This window comes from Capra hircus, chromosome 7 (genome assembly GCF_001704415.2).
Source record: "Capra hircus breed San Clemente chromosome 7, ASM170441v1, whole genome shotgun sequence".
Lineage (NCBI taxonomy): Eukaryota > Metazoa > Chordata > Mammalia > Artiodactyla > Bovidae > Capra > Capra hircus.
In genome coordinates this window covers 15,726,163-15,746,999 of record NC_030814.1, presented here as the reverse complement: position 1 = coordinate 15,746,999, position 20,837 = coordinate 15,726,163, and the positions used below count along the sequence as shown (strand labels likewise).

The 20,837-nt window shown below is 36.4% G+C and overlaps 1 protein-coding gene across 2 annotated transcripts in view; it reads right to left on the bottom strand.

Annotated features, from left to right (window-relative positions):
• TTC37 (tetratricopeptide repeat domain 37) overlaps positions 1-20,837 on the bottom strand; it is a 101,061-nt gene that overhangs the window by 48,891 nt on the left and 31,333 nt on the right. For both annotated transcript variants that reach the window (XM_013965794.2, XM_005683439.3), the window contains 17 exons: positions 20,507-20,646; positions 18,469-18,555; positions 18,282-18,385; positions 17,394-17,520; positions 16,588-16,767; positions 16,156-16,280; positions 15,004-15,257; positions 13,565-13,667; positions 11,215-11,391; positions 10,987-11,131; positions 10,744-10,822; positions 10,600-10,661; positions 10,436-10,492; positions 8,208-8,276; positions 3,607-3,681; positions 2,853-2,994; positions 1,093-1,186 (listed from right to left, as the gene is read on the bottom strand). In XM_013965794.2, coding sequence (XP_013821248.2) covers positions 1,093-1,186; positions 2,853-2,994; positions 3,607-3,681; positions 8,208-8,276; positions 10,436-10,492; positions 10,600-10,661; positions 10,744-10,822; positions 10,987-11,131; positions 11,215-11,391; positions 13,565-13,667; positions 15,004-15,257; positions 16,156-16,280; positions 16,588-16,767; positions 17,394-17,520; positions 18,282-18,385; positions 18,469-18,555; positions 20,507-20,646 — 2,020 coding nt within the window. The remainder of the gene's footprint in view (positions 1-1,092; positions 1,187-2,852; positions 2,995-3,606; positions 3,682-8,207; positions 8,277-10,435; positions 10,493-10,599; positions 10,662-10,743; positions 10,823-10,986; positions 11,132-11,214; positions 11,392-13,564; positions 13,668-15,003; positions 15,258-16,155; positions 16,281-16,587; positions 16,768-17,393; positions 17,521-18,281; positions 18,386-18,468; positions 18,556-20,506; positions 20,647-20,837) is intronic.

Below are 20,837 nucleotides of genomic sequence, written 5' to 3'. Positions count from 1 at the left end.
ACACACCTGGCAAAATAACTACAGCTTTCAGTACCATCTAGTGACCACTTCTGTGAACTACAGAGAGAGCTACACAAGGACGGCAAAGCATCTGGGATACCTTGATTATTTTTTATCTGACAGGTTTCTATTGATTTAGGGCAATGATGTACCACAGAAGTTAGGCATTCAGGTTTTTTTTTTAACTTTTCATCTAGTACCCATGAGATCAGTAGTGATTTTCTCATTCACAGATCAGTGAATTTGCAGCGAAGGAAAACCTCAGGTTGATTTCATTTCCCATCACTCTCCAGGCTGGTCGTCTCCCCCGCGCACACTGTCCTGGTTTCCCCAACGTCAAGGCCGCTCCTGCTTCAGAACACTTGCTCCTGCTGTTCCCTCTGCCTGGAATGCTCTCTCCCTGAGGACCAAATGACTTATGGCCAACTTCAACTAGGCCAGACCTCAACTGCCTGCTCAGGAAACCTACCTCTTACCCCTATCTCAAATTCACTGCCCCTCCACTGTCTGGCCTTTTACTCTTCTCTGATTTCCTTTCTTAGCAATTGTTACTATCACAGATGTCTATTAGCTTACCATGTACCTCACCCCCACCAGAACTCCATGAGAACTGAGCCTACGTTTGTTTTAATTCACTGCTAAATTGCCAGGCCAAGGACACTGTGTGACACACAGCAGCAGTTCAACAAATATTTACTGCATGAATAAACACTATGTAGTCAACATTAAAATGATTTAAACAAACACATACTTTCTTTTCATTTCTGAAATCTCACTTCTTATCTGAATAAACACATGTATTTAATAAAGCAAGACAAACTATAAATGAACAGATTTTTCTAAAACAAATCTGAGAAGGTTTTTTGTTTGGTTTTATTTTTTTTCTTCTCTCTCTCTCAGGTTGAGCAACAGAAACCAAAACACAGTTGAAAATTTAGAACTGTATTTTTTCACCTTCAAAATGTAGTAATAATAAATAATGAAAGGTCAGGAAAGGAATCAGAACATTTTATTTATACCTTCTTCAAGAAAATGAGGCTCTATTGGCCAACTGACCGAGAAGGACCACGTTTAAATTTAAGGGAGCTTTACCTTTGGTACGCATTTGCTGCTTCCTTCTTCAGCTGGAGATGTTCATTTAAGTAACCCAACATTGTGAAAGCTGGAGCATAATTCTGAATTCTCTCTGGAAATCCAAAAACACCTTTTCTCAATATGTACGTAATGGTTGTATTTGTAAAAACATTACTTTTGTTTTCAAGTTTTTCGATACTTTAAACAGTAGATTATTTCCTGAGGTCACATGCATTGCTAAGAATAGAAGTTGAGTTTATCTTAACTATAAAATACCAGTAATCATTCTATAACTCTTTTAAATTATTGAATAATATCTATAGTTATACGTGGCTTCTATTCATGTTTCAAAGTTTAAATACATTTTTATTCCCAAAGATATAACAATTTAAAATCAGAGCTCATGTTAAAACTAGTCATCTAAATTATAAGGAAATTCAGTTCTTTGGCTAATCACATAAACCTTCCTTGATTAGATTTAGCAACAATTTATCTTGGTGGTTCTGTTCCAGTTTCTATGCACTTTTTTTCAAAAAAAAAAAAAATCAGTGTTGTGCACTAGAAAGAGAAGATGATTTGGGCACTTTCAATGCAGTATTTTGAAATTCTAATGTCAAAAAACTATAAAGGAAGTATACAAAGGAAAAAGAAATGCACCTGAATTATCAACTACTTAACTTGTGCTGGGAAATCTCTTATTGAACTGTTTAACAAAGTGGAGCACAATCCCATCTTTTGTGATAGTTAGGTTCACAGTATAAGATGAAAATCACACAAAGTGATTCTTGAAAAATTTTTAAGTCATCTCACAAGGAGAAGGTAACCAAACTGAGTCAAAGTGAATGAGGAAATTCAGGCCCTTCATCCACACTGACACTGAAGCCAACAGTCAGCAACAAATGATATCTCCATTTTTCTTATCCCCGCTTTCTCTCCTTTCTGCTTCTAAATTAATATATTTCTTGGCCAAGCACATATAGTTGACTTTGCTAAAGGAGTATATGACACAGCTCCCTCAGAGACTCAAAAACCTAGCTATGTACAACTGTCAGAAAAAGTTCATTGTTCTAGGCATCTGAATTTTGCAGAAAGCTAAATGTTTCAGTTCAGTTCAGTCGCTCAGTCGTGTCTGACTTTTTGTGACCCCGTGGACTGCAGCACGCCAGGCCTCCCTGTCCATCATCAACTCCCGGAGTTTACTCAAACTCATGTCCATTGAGTCGGTGACGCCATCCAACCATCTCACCCTCTGTCACCCCCTTCTCCTCCTGCCTTCAATCTTTCCTAGCATCAGGGTCTTTTCAAGTGAGTCAGTTCTTTGCATCAGGTGGCCAAAGTTTTGGAGTTTCAGCTTCAGCATCAGCTTACCTCTATGTAAAATCCTTCACAAATGTTTCCCATTCTGTAAGGAATCCTATCAGTAAAATCTCTGATCCTACATTTTCTCAGTAAGGCTCTAGGAAGTATTCACTCAAGTCACTCATTTGGGGACACTGCATAACACGTTAATGGCTTAAAGTGCTGACATTTACAAACGAATCGCCTTCTCCTCAAATGCCCCAGGCTCAGTGTAGGCAGAGTATTACCAGCCTGCAGATTACAATGATGCTGCATTTCTCTTCTGGTTTTCAGTTTACCTGACTTCTTCATACTTGTTCATGGGGAGAAAAGGGAAAATTCATGTCTTAAGAACTAATATTTAATTTGGAATTAACTTTAAATTCTTTAAATTAACTCAACAATTATTCATTTATCTTGCTATATAACAGGTGCCGTACCCACGTATTTACTCAAGACCACTTGTGCTGCTGGAATTGCATTCATCTGGAGGATGTTATACCGGTACAGCTCTGTGTCTCTGTTGCTCTTATCTTGCAATGTTGTACAGACCCAATACGCATAACCTATTGCTCCCTCAGTCTGTAAGAAAAGCCAAAGTTAACAAGCAGACAGAGAGTAATAAATCTGCCAAGAAAAATTAAGAAACAAAACAACGTACTTCAATACAGTAAATATCGGTTCTTCGTCTTCTAAGTCAGCTATTAAGTGCCTTTAAATAAAAGGTCACTATGATACAACACAACTAAGAATATATTTAAATCACTTGCCTCAAACCTAAATAGAGGAAATAAGTGGGATAAATAAAGAGGAGAAAACAGAGTCCCTCCTGATGGTTTGGTATGATTCTCAGCATCATTCCCATAGGTCAAACAAATAATGACCAATCAAAAGATTTCTTAATGCTTTCATAAATAATCTAAAAATGTCAACCAAGTCTAGTGTTTATCTCAGTTTATTTTTTTTTGAGTCTGTTTCTATTCTGCATGACTACTGCCTCTATTAGACCCCAAAGTCATTTCTTCATCAGCGCTTGAAGTTCTTTAATGAGAGTTTATCTATTTTTCAAGAAAGAAGAAAGAGTAGAGACAACTGCTATCATCAGCATCTGACATCACCATGTATTTGTTTTCTCAACAAGGGTAGTTAAAAGATTATTCATTAATGAATCCTAAAGAACACTCAAATTCTTACATGCATACTGAGTTCTGTAGTGTGCCTGAAGAGATCCATGGTGTCATAACTTCCAACTGTCTCTGCAATTAGAGCCTATAAAAGGAAAAAGGAGGGTCTTAATATGTTCAAAAGGTATACTACTACTACTACTAATAATAATAAATGAGTTTTTGGAGGAACCAAAGGTTTTTCTAACTGTGCTTAAAAGCAAAGTTAATTTCTTTTCAATCTTGACTACCATATTCCATGGCTCAGAGGACCAGAATGACTTGTTAAATGAGCCTTTAAGCTGATAGACACTTGAAGAACTCCATTGCAATCAGGTAGTGGTGGAATAAGCCACATGAAATTCCTCAGAATTCTGATAAAGCTATGCTACCTTCTCCCTTCACTACCCAGCGTGCCCCCACACTGGCCCAGTACTTGGTTAATCACAGGGTCACCTCAGATTCAGCTGGAAAGCTTTTTGAAAAGGAGATCTCACCCCTAGAAATCTAGCTTCCATAGATCTGGGTAGAGTCTCAACACGTTTATTTTTAACACTGCCTCAGGATTTCAAATAGTAAGACTTCGTTATAGTTAAAATTAATTTCAAGCTCATCTATCTTTTATAAGAAAGCAGGGTTTTTTTTAATTATCATGCACTACTAATCAAGAAATTAATATTAAGCTTCACTCTATCATCATCATTTTAATTAAATCTACTAGTTACCTCCTGAAACAAATTATTTGTAAGGCCAAAAATAATTTAAAGATTAAAAAAAAAAAAACTTCAGTGACTCTGAGGAGCACCTAAGATCCACTGACCTCCATCAGTGCTACTCAGAGTGAAGTCCCTGGACCAGCAGCATTGTCCTCACTTGGGAGTAGTTAGAAATGAAAATTCTCGGGCCCCCAGGGCCCAAAACCTTACACAGAGATTACTGTGTAATGCCACTGTTCTCAAATGCTACCACAGCTAATGGGAACAGGAGTTTGCCTTTTCTAACTCTGGGAGCTTCACCCACTCAATTAACTAGAATCAGACCCAAAAGCCAAAGTACAATAGAAGATACCTAATCACTGACTATGTATCACTGATATGAATGAATGTAAAATTAACGATATATATGCATTAAAGTACTCAGAATGTTTACCTCACGCTTTTCCTTGGATTTTGAGTTTTAGTAAAATGAGGCACAATAAAGGGCATAAATGGTATGGACCTAACAGAAGCAGACAAAATGTGGTTCACCAGAGAAGGGAATGGCAAACCACTTCAGTATTCTTGCCTTGAGAACCCCATGAACAGTATGAAAAGGCAAAGAGATAGGACACTGAAAGATGAACTCCCCAGGTCAGTAGCTGCCCAATATGCTACTGGAGATCAGCGGAGAAATAACTCCAGAAAGAATGACGGCACGGAGGCAAAGCAAAAACAAAACCCAGTCATGGGTGACAAAAGCAAAGTCCGATGCTGTAAAGAGCAATACTGCATAGGAACCTGGAATGTCAGATCCATGAATCAAGGCAAATTGGAAGTGGTCAAACAGGAGGTGGCAAGAGTGAACGTCGACATTCTAGGAATCAGCGAACTAAAATGGACTGGAATGGGTGAATTCAACTCAGATGACCATTATATCTACTACTGCAGGCAGGAATCCCTTAGAAGAAATGGAGTAGCCATCGTAGTTAACAAAAGAGTCCAAATTGCGGTACTTGGATGCAATCTCAAAAACAACAGAATGATCTCTGTTTGTGTCCAAGGCAAACCATTCAATATCATGATAATCCAAGTCTATGCCCCAACCAGTACCACTGAAAAAGCTGAAGTTGAAGAGTTCTATGAAGACCTACAAGACCTTGTAGAACTAACACCCAAAAAAGATATCCTTTTCATTATAGGGGACTGGAATGCAAAAACGGGAAATCAAGAAACACCTGGAGTAACAGGCAAATTTGACCGTGGAGTAGAAAATGAAGCACAACAAAGGCTAATAGACTTGCCAAGAGAACTCACTGGTCATAGCAAACACCCTCTTCCAACAACACAAGAGAGGCCTCTACACATGGACATCACCAGATGGTCAACACCGAAATCAGATTGATTACATCCTTTGCAGCCAAAGATGGAGAAGCTCTATACAGTCAGCAAAAACAAGACCGGGAACTGACTGTGGCTTAGATCATGACCTCCTTATTGCCAAATTCAGGCTTAAATTGAAGAAGGCAGGGAAAACCACTAGTTCACTCAGGCATGACCTAAATCAAATCCCTTACAATTATACAGTGGAAGTGAGAAATAGATTTAAGGGACTAGATCTGATAGACAGAGTGTCTGATGAACTATGGATGAAGATTCATACACCGTACAGGAGTCGGGATCAAGATCATCCCCATGGAAAAGAAATGCAAAAACGCAAAATGGCTGTCTGGGGAGGCCTTACAAATAGCTGTGAAGAGAAGAGAAGCGAAAAGCAAAGGAGAAAAGGAAAGATATAAGCATCTGAATGTAGACTTCCAAAGACTATCAAGGAGAGATAAGAAAGCCTTCCTCAGCAATCAATGCAAAGAAATAGAGGAAAACAACAGAATGGGAAAGACTAGAGATCTCTTCAGGAAAATTAGAGATGTCAAGGGAACATTTCATGCAAAGATGGGCTCAATAAAGGACAGAAATGGACCTAACAGAAGCAGATGATATTAAGAAGAGGTGGCAAGAATACACAGAAGAACTATACAAAAAAGATCTTCATGACCAAGATAATTATGATGGGGTGATCACTCACCTACAGCCAGACATCCTGGAATCTGAAGTCAAGTGGGCCTTAGGAAGCATCACTATGAACAAAGCTAGTGTAGGCGACAGAATTCCAGTTGAGCTATTTGAAATCATAAAAGATGATGCTGCAAAACTGCTGCACTCAATATGCCAGCAAATTTGGAAAACTCAGCAGTGGCCACAGGACTGGAAAAGGTCAGTTTTCATTCCAATCCCAAAGAAAGGCAATGCCAAAGAATGCTCAAACTACTACACAATTGCACTCATCTCACATGCTAGTAAAGTAATGCTCAAAATTCTCCAAGCCAGGCTTCAGCAATATGTGAACCATGAACTTCCTGATGTTCAAGCTGGATTTAGAAAAGGCAGAGGAACCAGAGATCAAATTGCCAACATCACTGGATCTTTGAAAGAGCAAGAGAGTTCCAGAAAAACACCTATTTCTGCTTTATTAACTATGCCATAACCTTTAACTGTGTGGACCATGATAAACTGTGGAAAATTCTGAAAGAGATGGGAATACCAGACCACCTGACCTGCCTCTTGAGAAACCTATATGCAGGTCAGGAAGCAACAGTTTGAACTGGACATGGAACAACCGACTGGTTCCAAATAGGAAAAGGAGTACATCAAGGCTGTATATTGTCACCCTGCTTATTTAACTTATATGCAGAGTAGATCATGAGAAACCCTGGGCTGGAAGAAGCACAAGCTGGAATCAAGACTGCCGGGAGAAATATCAATAATCTCAGATATGCAGATGACACCACCCTTATGGCAGAAAGTGAAGAAGAACTAAAGAGCATCTTGATGAAAGTGAAACAGTTGGCTTAAAGCTCAACATTCGGAAAACGAAGATCATGGCATCTGGTCCCATCACTTCATGGCAAATAGATGGGGAAACAGTAGAAACAGTGGCTGACTCTTTTTGGGGGCTCCAAAATCACTGTAGATGGTGAATGCAGCCATGAAATTAAAAGATGCTTACTCCTTGGAAGGCAAGTTATGACCAACCTAGACAGTATGTTAAAAAGCAGAGACATTACTTTCCCACAAAGGTCCGACTAGCCAAGGCTATGGTTTTTCCAGTAGTCATGTATGGATATGAGAGTTGGACTAAAAAGAAAGCTGAGCGCCAAAGAATCGATACTTTGAACTGTGGTGTTGGAGAAGACTCTTGAGAGTCCCCTGGACTGCAAGGAGATCCAACCAGTCCATCCTAAAGGAGATCAGTCAGTCCTGAATATTCACTGGAAGGACTGATGGTGAAGCTGGAACTCCAACACTTTGGTCACCTGATGTGAAGAGCTGACTCATTTGGAAAGACCCTGATGCTAGGAAAGACTGAAGGCGGGAGGAGAAGAGGACAACAGAGGATGAGATGGTTGGATGGCATCACTGACTCAATGGAGATGAGTCTGAGTAAACTCCGGGATTTGGTGATGGACAGGGCGGTCTGGTGTGCTGCAGTCCATGGGGTCGCGAATAGTCAGACATAACTGAGCGACTGAACTGTACTGAACTGAATCACTGATTACTGATTTTCTACTGTGGGTGATGCTCCCACTATTCTCTGAACTGAAAGACACAAAACCCAGGAGGCCACTCAGACCAATCCCCTTCTTCTCCAGGTGTGAAAAGTGAAATCCAGCAGTTGATAAATTAAAACAATTAGTCCATGACAGACTCAGACTAGTAACTTGATTCCTATTTGGCAGTACAAAAATCTAAACTTTTGGGGTCCATGGGGTTGCAAAGAGTCGGACATGGTTAAGCGACTGAACTGAACTGATACCACTTTCTATTAATAGGTTATTTGTATCACAGGTTATTAATAACTATATGTTATGTATCTTACTTGTCCAATCCAGCACATTAAATAAGATGGATCAAGGGATTGAGCCATTTTGAAAGCTTCATGAGCTTGCTAGGAAAAAAAGACAAAAAAATAGTCAGTTTATAAATCTAATATTAAATCACTTATATTAAAAAAGCATAAGAGAGTAAGAAAAATCAGACTTGTAAACATAAATAGAAATGAAACCGTGAACTAAAACTTCACTGTTTAAGCACAGTTTGCACATGCATGTGCACCAACACTTAAAACAATGTCTTAATTACCTAGTCCTAAAAAGAGTTCTGGAGGCTTCCCAGGTGGCTCAGTGGTAAAGAATGTGGATGCCAATGCAAGAGACATGGGTTTGATCCCTGGGTCAGGAAGATCCCCTAGAGAAGGAAATGGCAACCCACTCCAGTATTCTTGTCTGGAGAATTACATGGACAGAGGAGTCTGGCACTCTGCAGTCCATGGGGTTGTAAAGACTTGGACACGATTCAGCGACAGAGCATGTGCAAAAGAGTTCTGGATACAACGGATTTCTCTACAGGCTTGGGAATTCTGGTCCTCAATGAAAGGGCACCGCAGGTGTCTACCTCTTGGTCTGCAAAATTTTCAGTCCTTCACCCAGCTATTTGCTAATCCACAGGTTTAATGGAGGGCCTCCCAGGTGGCTTAGACGGTAAAGCGTCTGCCTGCAGTGCAGGAGGCCTGGATTCAATCTAGGGGTTGGGAAGATCCCCTAGAGAAGGAAATGGCAACCCACTGCAGTATTCCTGGTTGGAGAATCCTATGGCCAGAGGAGCCTGGAGGGCTACAGTCCATGGGTCACAAAGACTCAGACATGACTGAGCAACTACCACAACACAGGTTTAATGGAAATACTTAGAGAAGACTGTATCTAGTCCCCTTGCCTTAACTGGGAACATAAAACTATTAATAACAACCAGTACGGTCTGAGAACTGCTAGTGGGTGAAAAGGAATGGCTAACATAAATCTGCACTAAACATTTAGGAAACTTTCAAGATACCCCACTTAGACACTTTAAATCACGTTTGTTTGGTTTTTTCTTTTTTCTGCTATGAAGAATAGCTTATAATAGCTTTACACTGTTTTCCCAATAATCTCTGCATGGCTGATATTGTCTTTTCTTCCTTACGAGAACGTAGGCTCACGGGCAACACTACCATAAAACCACAGTCATAGCTTATTAACTAAGACTTGGCTTTGCTTAAATTTTTTAAAAATATTTTCACATATTTTAAGATCCAAATTAGTATTTTTCTTCACTTTATTTTCAGTCTTCCAAAGGAGTCTTTGCAGAGACTTCATGTATCCCTGAGAATATCACTGAGCTATTTTTAAAGGATGATATTCAATATACTGGCTGAAACACAAAACAGTATAGACTGCTATTATCTACAGATCCATGGAAACTTCTGAAAGTGAAAGTCGCTCAGTTGTGTCCCACTCTTTGCGACCCCATGGACTGTAGAGCCCATGGAATTGTCCAGGCCAGAACACTGGAGTGGGTAGCCTTTCCCTTCTCCAGGGGATCTTCTCAATGTGGGGATCAAACCCAGGCCTCCCACACTGCAGGCAGATTCTTTACCAGTTGAGCCACCAGGGAAGCCCAAGAACACTGGACTGAATCCCTTCTCAAGCAGATCTTCCTGACCCAGGAATCAAACCAAGGTCTCCTGCATTGCAGGTGGATTTTTTACCACCTGAGGAGAAAACAAGACCCACAAACAGGCTCCCCATTACTGTAGCTCCAATTCTCTAATATACAACTGTTCGAGTATGACAAAGTACACCGAACATATAAAGGGATTAATATCTGTTAAAAGCAAATCTAAATCACCAAAGCAAGGGTTAAATTTAAGTTTCTAAAGAGTACTAATCATTGCCCTTACTTCATCATCCCACCCCTAAGACATGTATGAAAGATAAAAAGAAAAACACCCAAATAATTCATAATAAAATTGTTTAATCTCTAAATGAAAATACAATGTAATTATAAAACCAGAAATTTCTCAGGACATGGAAAGGAAAACAAATCTTACACATTCAATGTTCAATATAGTAAAGTAAATGCTATCCAACATCTAGCATATCAGCGAGAACGCTAGATAGATTAACAACGTGCAAAGTATTTCTCCACAAGAAGCTTAGTTATTATGAAGAGAGCATACATAGAAAACGTTCTTTACTTACAAAACAACAAAGCAGACAATACAGTATTTACCTCAATTTTTTCATTTGCAAGGTATAACACTCCCAAGTTGGTCCATGCAACAGCATTCTAAAAAACAAATAAAATTAGGTCCCTTGTCTACATGGCAGTCTCAGAAAATTGTTAACAGTGCATTTCGATGTTCTTTTTCATAGACAGAGACACAGAACACTCACAATTTGTTCTGACTGGATTGATTTGATGAAACAGTGCTGAGCAAGGGCATAATTTCCAATACCTGAAAAATACAGACTTTGATAAAACTGAACTTTATTGTCTAAAACAATCTAAAAATATTTAAGTGTTAACTCAATTCTTACCACTATAACAGGAAACTACACCAAGAGCATTCCAGTATAAGTGATTATTACTGTCAAGTCTCACAGCCTTTTTCAGACACTGAAAAGTAAAATTAAATACATTTCATTTCTCGGAATATCAGTATTTATATACAGATAACTGTGAGTTTATGTGAAAACACTCTAGTATTTATTAAAAGCATCTTTCAGAAAAGACCTTAGTTTTTTAAAAAAAAGTTTATAAAAAATTTCTCAAAATCATACATGCATAGATTTCTCCAACAACTCTTGAAGGTCATCTGTGTTGCTGCCTGTGTCTGCTAGATGTTGTGCTTGGCGATAATAATTAATTCCAAGGTCACACCACGTATTAGACGTAGACATCAGTTTTAATGCACGACCGTAACATCTATGGAAATATAAAAGTGAATGTTATGTTTTGTTATGACGTTCTAATTTGAATGTCATCAAATGACCATCTTTGTAAATTACCTTCCTCCAAGATGGAGGAGCTCATTTTTCTTTAATACTTGTTTTCCTTCTTTCTGACCTAGAAGGACTCCTAAGACACTGACATTCACTTTAGATGGTGAGACAGCAGACAGACTGGTACAAGCGTCCCCAACTAGCTTCCAAAGGCAAGACACATCAGCCCGATGCTGCAGAGCCCTAAAAAAAGAAACTGTGATGCTTAAAAATTATTTCCAAAAAGTATGGCATTTATCTCCCTCACTACTACATACAATTAAAACAGGAAAGTGTACATATATACAGTCTTTAGTTCCTTAATTAAATGCAGGAAATGCTTTACTGAATTTACTAACATCTATATCTTATTACCTCCCTTTTAAGAAGAAAGGAAGAGGGGAAGGAGAAGGAATTGTTTTGAGTGACAGAAACTGTGCAAACATTTCTTTGGTACTTGTTATCATTTTTCTTAGAAGCAGCAGAAATCCCATAAATAAATCAATAAATTATCCAGGATCATTAAAATTTACCTTTAATACTGGATCTTTTAAATTTGCTTTTTGTGTTTGTCTATTTAAACAAAAACCAAACCATTAAAGTCAGTAAATCTCTCTTAGTTGATTATCATAAACTTAGGTTTTGGTTGATTGCCCTCAAATTTAAAAAAAAAGAACTAGCAAATGTATAACATAGCAAATATATTTGGTGATCCAAAGGAGTTTTACTTTCTGAGTTCAAGGATACCAAAAATCTAAATATGAAAGTGTGAAAAATCCCTATTTATTGAAGGAAGTAAGACTCAGTGGACAAGCTCAAAAAATAAATAAAAATATTAACTATGGTAGCAAAGGGCACTTCTTTTTAGAATGAGAAAATCTCAGCTATTCATTCTCTTCACTTTTCTGAAAATCTTATAAATAAAACACAGCAATTGCACAATTAAGCCAAGTCTTGGTAATCAGCCATCACAAACAGCTATGTTGCTGGCAGATGGACAAGCAGATGGAACATTGTTCATAGCCTTTTCTACTCATGGAGTCCAGCCAAAAATCATTTTCCAATGTCTTTCTGAGAAACAAGATAAATTATTGAAGTCATCACTAAAAGCCCAATGTGAGGATCGGGAGGAAGGGCAATACTATTTGTAGCTCCTTTGCCTAAGTATCTTAGAGCAGTTTCAAAAATTGACAGCATGAAAGGTGAAAACAGAGAGGAAAAAAAGAAGAGAATCACTGGCAGTTTTAACAACCCAAACTCTTATCTCCTTTTAAGTTCAGTAAAAAATAAAATATCTGTAAAGTAAAATAACTTCTATTGCCCTTACACAAGAATTGAAGTCATGTGAACATTCAAGTATAGAAGTAAATACAAACTTGGGGCTATCACTTTAAAAGTTCTATATAACTGCTTGTAGTTAGTTGTGAGTGCTACATGGTATCCAGAACAAAATTCTCCACTCAGAAAGGCAGTATTTGGAGCTGAAGCATCATCAATCAAAGGCTCACATTTACCCTTAAATGCTAGTTCAAACAAATTACACCCTCTTCACAATACCATTCTCTATGGAAAGAGTTTTAAGTGTTATGAAAGACTTGAAAAGAAAGTACACAAATCAGAGGGAGAAAAAAGAATGAAGCTTTTACTTCAAATGTGGTTCATATTCAAAGCAAATCAATTCAAGGGCAAGGAAATCAATCAGACACAGAGGAGAAGGCAAGTAGGAAAAGAAAGGAAGTGAAGCACAATAAAGATGTTTAAGAGCAAAAAAATTAATTCTGCATCTAACTTGTGTACCTTTTATAGCCATCTATCACAAATAACATTCCACTTAAATAATGAATATAGTTTCATAAAATAACCAGAGTTGCTGAAACGTTTTCTGTCTTCTTTCTTGTTATTAGATACCACTTTTTTTCCTACACAAATTCTCTCTAGGAACAATCAGACTGCTACTTCACCTTTAGTCCTACCCATAAGTCTAACACAGGCTCTAACTACTGACTGTAAGGCCAGTTGTACACCTAAAGTGCCATTTACCAACCAGTTCCAATTAGATACTTGTACCTCTAGGTCTCCTGAAAGAGAACATGAACACAGTGGTACCCAAGCTGCTACTCCACTAGCTACTTCTTCCTTCCCACTCTTCTCTACACATCCAGCATTCCAGCTGCTAAAAGCAAGAAACTATATCTGTTCCCCAGCGCAAAATCAATACAATAGGTATGTTGCAGAATTAATTGGTTAGTCTGTCATTCTTTATGTTTGCGATTCTGAATAATGACTGCTATAGCTAATAGGATAAACAGAGAATGATTTTATAATTTGACTTTATTATAATACCAAGAAAACAAACACAATAAATAATAATACTAACCGAGTAAAATATTCCAGTGCTTTCTCTATGTAGTCTACAGCTTTCCCATCAAGATAATCGACCAGAGCTGCTTTTGCCAACAGGAGGTGGCATTCACCCAAACCTAAAATCAGGTAAGTTTGTAGTTGTTAAAATATGTAAAAGAAACACTGAAAATGAACATCAAATAAATTTATTGGTATAATATTACAGACAAAATTTAATGGTATTTTATAAACAGTATCTTTAAGCATGGTCTTGCATACATTTATTGAAGAATTCAAATGGCAGGGTTCTGTTGGAGTAAACATGTATCAAAAGATAATATCTACGAAACCTATGAATTCTCATGATTTTCAACAAATTACTTACCTCTTAAAATCTTATCTTTGAAAATGGGGATATTACTTAATAAATACCTAATATGATGCTACCTGCTATCACATTATTATCATCTGGTGTCGTGAAACAAGATTTGATCTCTCTGCATTCAAAATATTCATTGGGCTTCCCTTTTGGCTCAACTGATAAAGAATCCACCTGCAATGCAGGAGACCTGGGTTCAATCCCTTGGTTGGGAAGATCCCATGGAGAAGGGAAAGGCTACTCACTCCAGTATTCTTGGCCTGGAGAATTCCATGGACTGTACAGTCCGTGGGGTTGCAAAGAGTCGGACATGACTGAGTGATTTTCACGTTCATACTATAAAAATTAAAAGAAATAGCAATTTCCTAAATTGCCTAGTAAACATTTAATAAGTGTGAATTCTCCTTCTGTTAAGGAATTTCATAAAATATTTTTTTAAAGGGTTTCATGGTCTAAGTTACATGTCACTTATGACATACAACACTTCTGAATTAAACTCCCCACTGATTCTTTAAAAAGGAAAAAGAAATGGAGGAAAGCAAATACAGTGAACTCCAGTGCTTTTTTTAATGGTTAGAAATAATCATTTAAAAAGTAATAAAATATGGGTGGTGGTGTTTTAAATTACAAAAATAAGAAGGAATAGATACCTATAAAGGAACTAAAATTAATTTAGATAATTACAAACAATGAAAGTTGCCTCTAAAGTTCAAAAATTGAAAAAAATGAGGTTCTATAACTTACAAAGTAACTAAAACCTTTTAAGATATTCTGAGGATATAGTGAATTATCAAAATACAAGAGTAGGAAAATTCCTGTTTTAGAGATCTAATTTTTAGATCCAGTACCTATCATGCTATTTATCTAAAAGCTGTATCTCTATCACATTACCATTTATTAACTATCACAAGACAAAATCTGACCTTTCTAGATTCAGACCTACGTAACAACCTATCCTATAAAAGGTTCTTACTGAACACATGTGATTGACTAAAGAAGTTCTTTTCAAGTTACTCAATACATTTAGAAATTTATTCAAGGATTTTATACTTTGGCATCACAAAAAGTCAAAGGAGCTATTAAAAAGGAATTACCTTTCAGAGCAGGCACATAATCTTCTTTCTTTTTAATGATCAGCTGGTACTGAGCTACTGCCTCTTTGTATTTGCCGAGGGTTTGCTGTATTGCCGCCACCTTGAACACACTGTATGTGGATTCTGGATTCAGCTCGCTGGCTTTTGTGAAGGATTTCAAGGCTGTCGTATAGCCACCTCTGCTTAAATATGCCTCTCCTAATGACTCCCAACAATTGAAGTCCTTCGGGTCTGCCCTTAATGCTGCCTGTAAACTAAGAATTTCAAGAAAGAGTACGAGAAGTGAAAGGGATAAAACTACTTCCACACCTGAAAGGAAAATACAAAGTAATATAACTGAATCACACATTTCCATGGTTTCCCTTACGAATAAAAGGGAAAACCCATATTTATTTAAAGCAGGTATACCTGTTCCTTTTATGATGTGAATTTTTTAATAGTAAGAAATGTTATTGTAGTTTTGGAATGAATAATAATGAAATTTTTTTGAAGAAATGCCCACCAAAATTTCTTTTCCTTTACTGTGTGGGAGAACTCCAATTTCCTATCCTACCAGAACAGGTATACACCTGAACATCACAGTCTATAAGCCCTCACCAAGAAATATGAGAGTTGAAAAATGGGAATAACAGGCATACTTTTAATTTCAGATCAAATTCCATATCCATGAAAATTTTAAATGCCTGTATTCTAGGTATTAAGATAAATCAGAAACAACTTTGATTCAAATACATTTTCTTTACACGGTTCAAGCCAAACTACTAAAAATGAGCTGCCCCAAATGCCCTTCAAGCTACTAATCTCTCTCCTGCCCCAAAACAATGCTGGTAGGTACAAGAAAAACAAAGATACTGACCTTGGCTTATTATCATTCCTTAAATTTATACTAAGAACCTACTATATACATGATACTATTAAGACTTGACTGGACGTCTCTCTGTCTTCTTAACATGAGGACATCAGTTAATTCAGTTTTGTAATTCCAGTGCATGCAGATAGTAACAGCCAATAAACCATAAATAAATTCTGCTACTTCTTCAATTAAAATACAATCTGGTGGGTGGCAACTTGTCAGTTCATTTTGGATACCAATGGAGTTTAATTTAAGGAAACATGAGGCTAACAGGAGTTAAATATAGAAAGGCGCCTTACTCAGCCACTGCTTGGGAATGCTGACCAACTTTCAGATAGTACAGGCCTCGCCTAAGCCAGGCCCACTTTGCCGTCCCAGCACTTGCCTTCTGAGTGACTGTTGTCAGGATAGCTAAGGCAGTTTCCTAACAAAAAGAAAAGACTAATATTAGAGATATTAAATATTATAAAAAATACTGAACATTTATGTAAACAGATATATTTTCATTTACCACTTCTGATTTTTTAAACTGGTATATACTGAACCACACTTTCAACATTAAGCAACTCAGTATCTGCCAATAAAAATTTACTCAATTTATAAGCAGTGGCACAAATACTTCTATGGCATCTAAAAATAAAAAGTAACTTTCAAATACACATATAAAAATATTTCTACTTCTATACTCAGAATAAAATAAAAGACAAAAGTGTTTAAATTATTAGACATACCATCTCTTCAAGCTCGACACTTAAGTCAACTGCTGCAGCTCCAGATTCAGCATCGGTGTCATCTAATTCAAAAGCTTTCCTATAACATCCACGGGCCCGATTTTTATCACCTACTACATCTTTGTAATAATGACCTAAATAGGAGAAAACTTTGCCCATGTATGGATCCAGTTTGGCAGCCTTTGAAAAAAAAAATGATAATTACAGAATATTAAAGTTTGTTAGGATGGGTCCCTTTAAACACACACACACACAAATACACAGATTAAAGAAAAAAATTAAATATACAATATGCCAAAACATCCTTTAACATAAGATTTAAAGCAGACATGAAAGCTAGCCATCACTACTTACAGAAAAGTAAGCATAAAAATATTATTTCTTTGCTTTAAAAAATGTGATATTGAGTTATTATTTCATCAATTTGACTATATGAATCAAGAAAGGGATGCAAAACTTGTAGATGTTACACACCTAAAATATACGTTAAACATGAAGAAGTATGTAAGACTCATATGCTGATAAAAGCAGAGGAGAACTACCTAAAAGCAATATTGTTTTCCAAGGGTAATTATGTTTCATTTTCTATAACATGTGTTTCTCAAGTAAGTAACTTTTACATTTTTATGGTTTAATTTTCTCCTTGAAAACCCATACAACCTTCTCACAAAACCTTAGGTGTGAGAGATGAAACACAAACAATTCAGTAAAGAGTAATCTTAAGTACCTAACTTATTTGATTATCAATATTTATGATTTTATAATGAATTCATTTCAACTAAGAACTAAATAATAGAATGTGTTACCTTTAAAAAGTGGGTAAGAGCCTTTGTTTTATCTTTTCTTGTTTCTTCACCCATGGACCAATATGTTAACCCAAGTTGGTAATGATATTCAGCAACTTCAGCATCTTTTTCAAGAGCTTGCTGAAAACTAAGTCACAGAAGGGAAGGATGGCATATTTAGATAGGGAGGTGGATAGGTAGATAGATTGAAACAATTAGGAGACCCCTAACTGGACCACTAAAAGTTTGAGTGATTCAGGATGTCAAACTAGAAACAAGCTGTGGCTTCCTCTGTGGCTCAGTCGGTAAAGAACCCGCTGCAGTGCAAGAAACCCAGGTTTGATCCCTGGGTCCACAAGATCCTCTGGAGAAGAGAATGGCTACCCACTCCAGAATTCTTGCCTGAAAAATTCAATGGACAGAGGAGCCTGGTGGGCTACAGTCCATGGTGCCGCAATGAGTCAGACATGACAAGCAATTAATACTGGGACTTAGGATTTAAACCATGAAGAAAAAAAAAAAAAAAAGATTTAAAGAAGAACTTAAAACCAAACAGTTACACATACTTATTGAACATTATGATTAGCTAATGAGATTTCAAAAATCCACCATGAAATTTTCCATAGTTACTGTGCTATATAAAAAAAATACATTTTTTAAAAATAGTAAAGCTTACAAAGAGCAAATTTATGCAAAACTAGATCTTTATCTGGACATGAATTTGAGCAAACTCCAGAAGAGCGTGGAGAAAAGAGGAGCCAACAAGCCATGGGATGACAGAACTGGACACAGCTTAGCAACAACAAAAACAACAATGAAAATCTTTATCAAATTCCTTCAGTTCGAATTTTCAAGAAATAATAAATTAAGGCATGTCTAGATTTATGAGCCATCTAAATATATCCTCACCATTTTTCTGCTTGTAGATAGTCCTTTTTGGTAAAATGAATCAAAGCCTCCAGGGCATGTGCTTCAGTTAGGTCAGGGTAAGAAGAGAGAAGGTCTTCCATAATCTATAAAGTATATATCTATCAATCCCATATCCAGACAAAAATAATTTTTAACTTAAAAATTCAGCTTAAATGAAAACACCAACCTTCGAAGCTTCATCTAATGAGCCCTTGTTCAGATAGGCCAAGCCTTTGAGAACCAAAAGTCCTGGTATATTATTTGCATCAGAAACCTAGAAAATAATTTAAAGAATTGCTATAAATTTCCCACAACACAATGCAGCAGAGTTTGCTTTATGATCAAAGTATAAAGACTCAGATAGAGGTCCTGATTTCTATCACTATTAACACTTTCATTCTTTGTAATCTTTTCATTAAAGAAAATTTCAAATATATCAAAGTTAGAGAATAGCATAATAAATACACATCTACTTATCATTCAGTTTCAAAATTATTAACTCAAAGCCAATCTTTTACCATCTGTCTTTCTACTCATTTCATCAAACTCCTGCTTAGATTACCCCCAAATTATAAATTTTCACTTCACAGTTCAGTATCTATATCTAATAAATAAATTTATTTTTAATAACATAATATACTACCATCATAAACACATATGCAAAACCAATAATACATCCTTAACATCAAATAATTAGCTAGTGTTCAAATTTATCATTTGTCTCATAAAATACTTAAACAATTTGTTTTAATCAAATCTAAATAAGGGGCATACATTTCAACTGGTTGATATGTCTCTTAAGTCTCTTTTAATTTATAGACTTCTCTTCCATCTCTTTTTTTTCCTCCCTTTCTATCGAAAATACAGGCCACTGTCATCATTTCTCCGAGTCTGGCATTTGATGAATATATTCTCATGGTACTGACATGTTACCTGATCCCCTGTATCTTGTATAAATCAGTAGGTCTAGAAGTTTGATCTGATTAGGTTTGATGCTCTGGCAAGAATACCTTGTGTGTACCTGCACCAGGTTACGTCTAGCTGTCTTTTTTCTCATGATGTTTTAATCCATTTCAGACTGCAAAATAGTGATTTCCTGATTTTATCATTCCTTCTTTCCTTACTCAGTGGCATAATTTAACAAAGAGAAGATTCTTCTCTCATTATCTATTTGATTATTCTGAGGAACAGTTCATAAAGGACACAAAGGGTACTTTTTTCATTCTAACTGCTTCCTTAGCATCCTTCAAAGACGCACTTTATTGAGGATGCTTCATTGATTTTTTTGGTATCAACATTAACATAAGGATTTAAATATAAATGATGTCTTTTCATCTACTACAGTTACTAGTTCCCAAAGCATCCCCTCTTTAGTCTGCAAAAATCAATGCATGCTAGCTCCTGAACCCTTCGGAGATAATTCTAATAACCATTTATAATTCCTTTGATTTCTTGCATTATAAGATGTTCTGGGCTCTTCTTGTACATTTTCTGTCTCAGACTTGGATTCCACCAGTTCTTCCAAAAACTCATCTTTTCTTTTTTGTAAAAAAAAAAAAACAAAAAAAACAACCATGGAAAGACCTTTCCGAAGCATCCACACAAAACACACTGTTGATGAAGACAAGAAGACAAGTAGAAACAAGAAAATAAGATACTAGGTCTTGAAGGATTCTGACAGCTGTTCTAATTTTAAAGAAAAACTATGAAATGCAAAGCCCTCAGAAATATACAAAACAAGGACTTTTTTTACAAAAATTAAAAATTCTGCAATATACTGGGTGATATAATTTCAATTTTATAAAAAAATTGCCTTTATCTGAAAAATATCTTTAAAGACATCATGAAACTACTAGTGTCTTTAATAATTCTTGTCAGTAATCTATGAAATATTATCTGAAGGGCAAAATTTAGAATTTCAAATTAATAATAATCAAGTAGTGATAACCCCAGAGGGCAAAAAGTGAGAAGGAGGATAAAAGCGAGAGTAAGAAAGAAACTGCATCGTAAGAAAAACATTGTAAGCACTTAACCAAGAAGCAAACAAATAACTTGAGGAGTTTCCAAGTGTGTAAATAACTTACAGAAGTGCAGATTTAGTGAATTCATACCTCTAACACAAAATTTTTCTAAGTAACTATTTGTGGCAAGGAGAGAATGGTTGATGCCCAGTTGACCAGAAACTAAATATTAATAATGAAGGGAAAATTCGATGATAAGACTACCTGATCAAGAGTATGAATTGCTTCCTCTGAAGATTCATAATCTGAGAGTTTAATCAAAGCCTCTGCTTTCAAACGAAGACAAAGATTCTTCTGATGCAGACTGCCACCAGACACACCAAGATTATCTATATTCTTCAGAGCTGACAAAAGGAAGGAGAGCTGAATGAAGACAACCAAAACACTTCACTTTTATTTCTTAAGGGTAACATAACAAACTACAGGTACAGTAAGAATAAACTGTTGAAATAACATACATGAAGAACAATTCAAAGCTACATAAAAATTCTTCCCTGAACTCTTTATGAAAATACCTCAATTTAAAACAGATCAA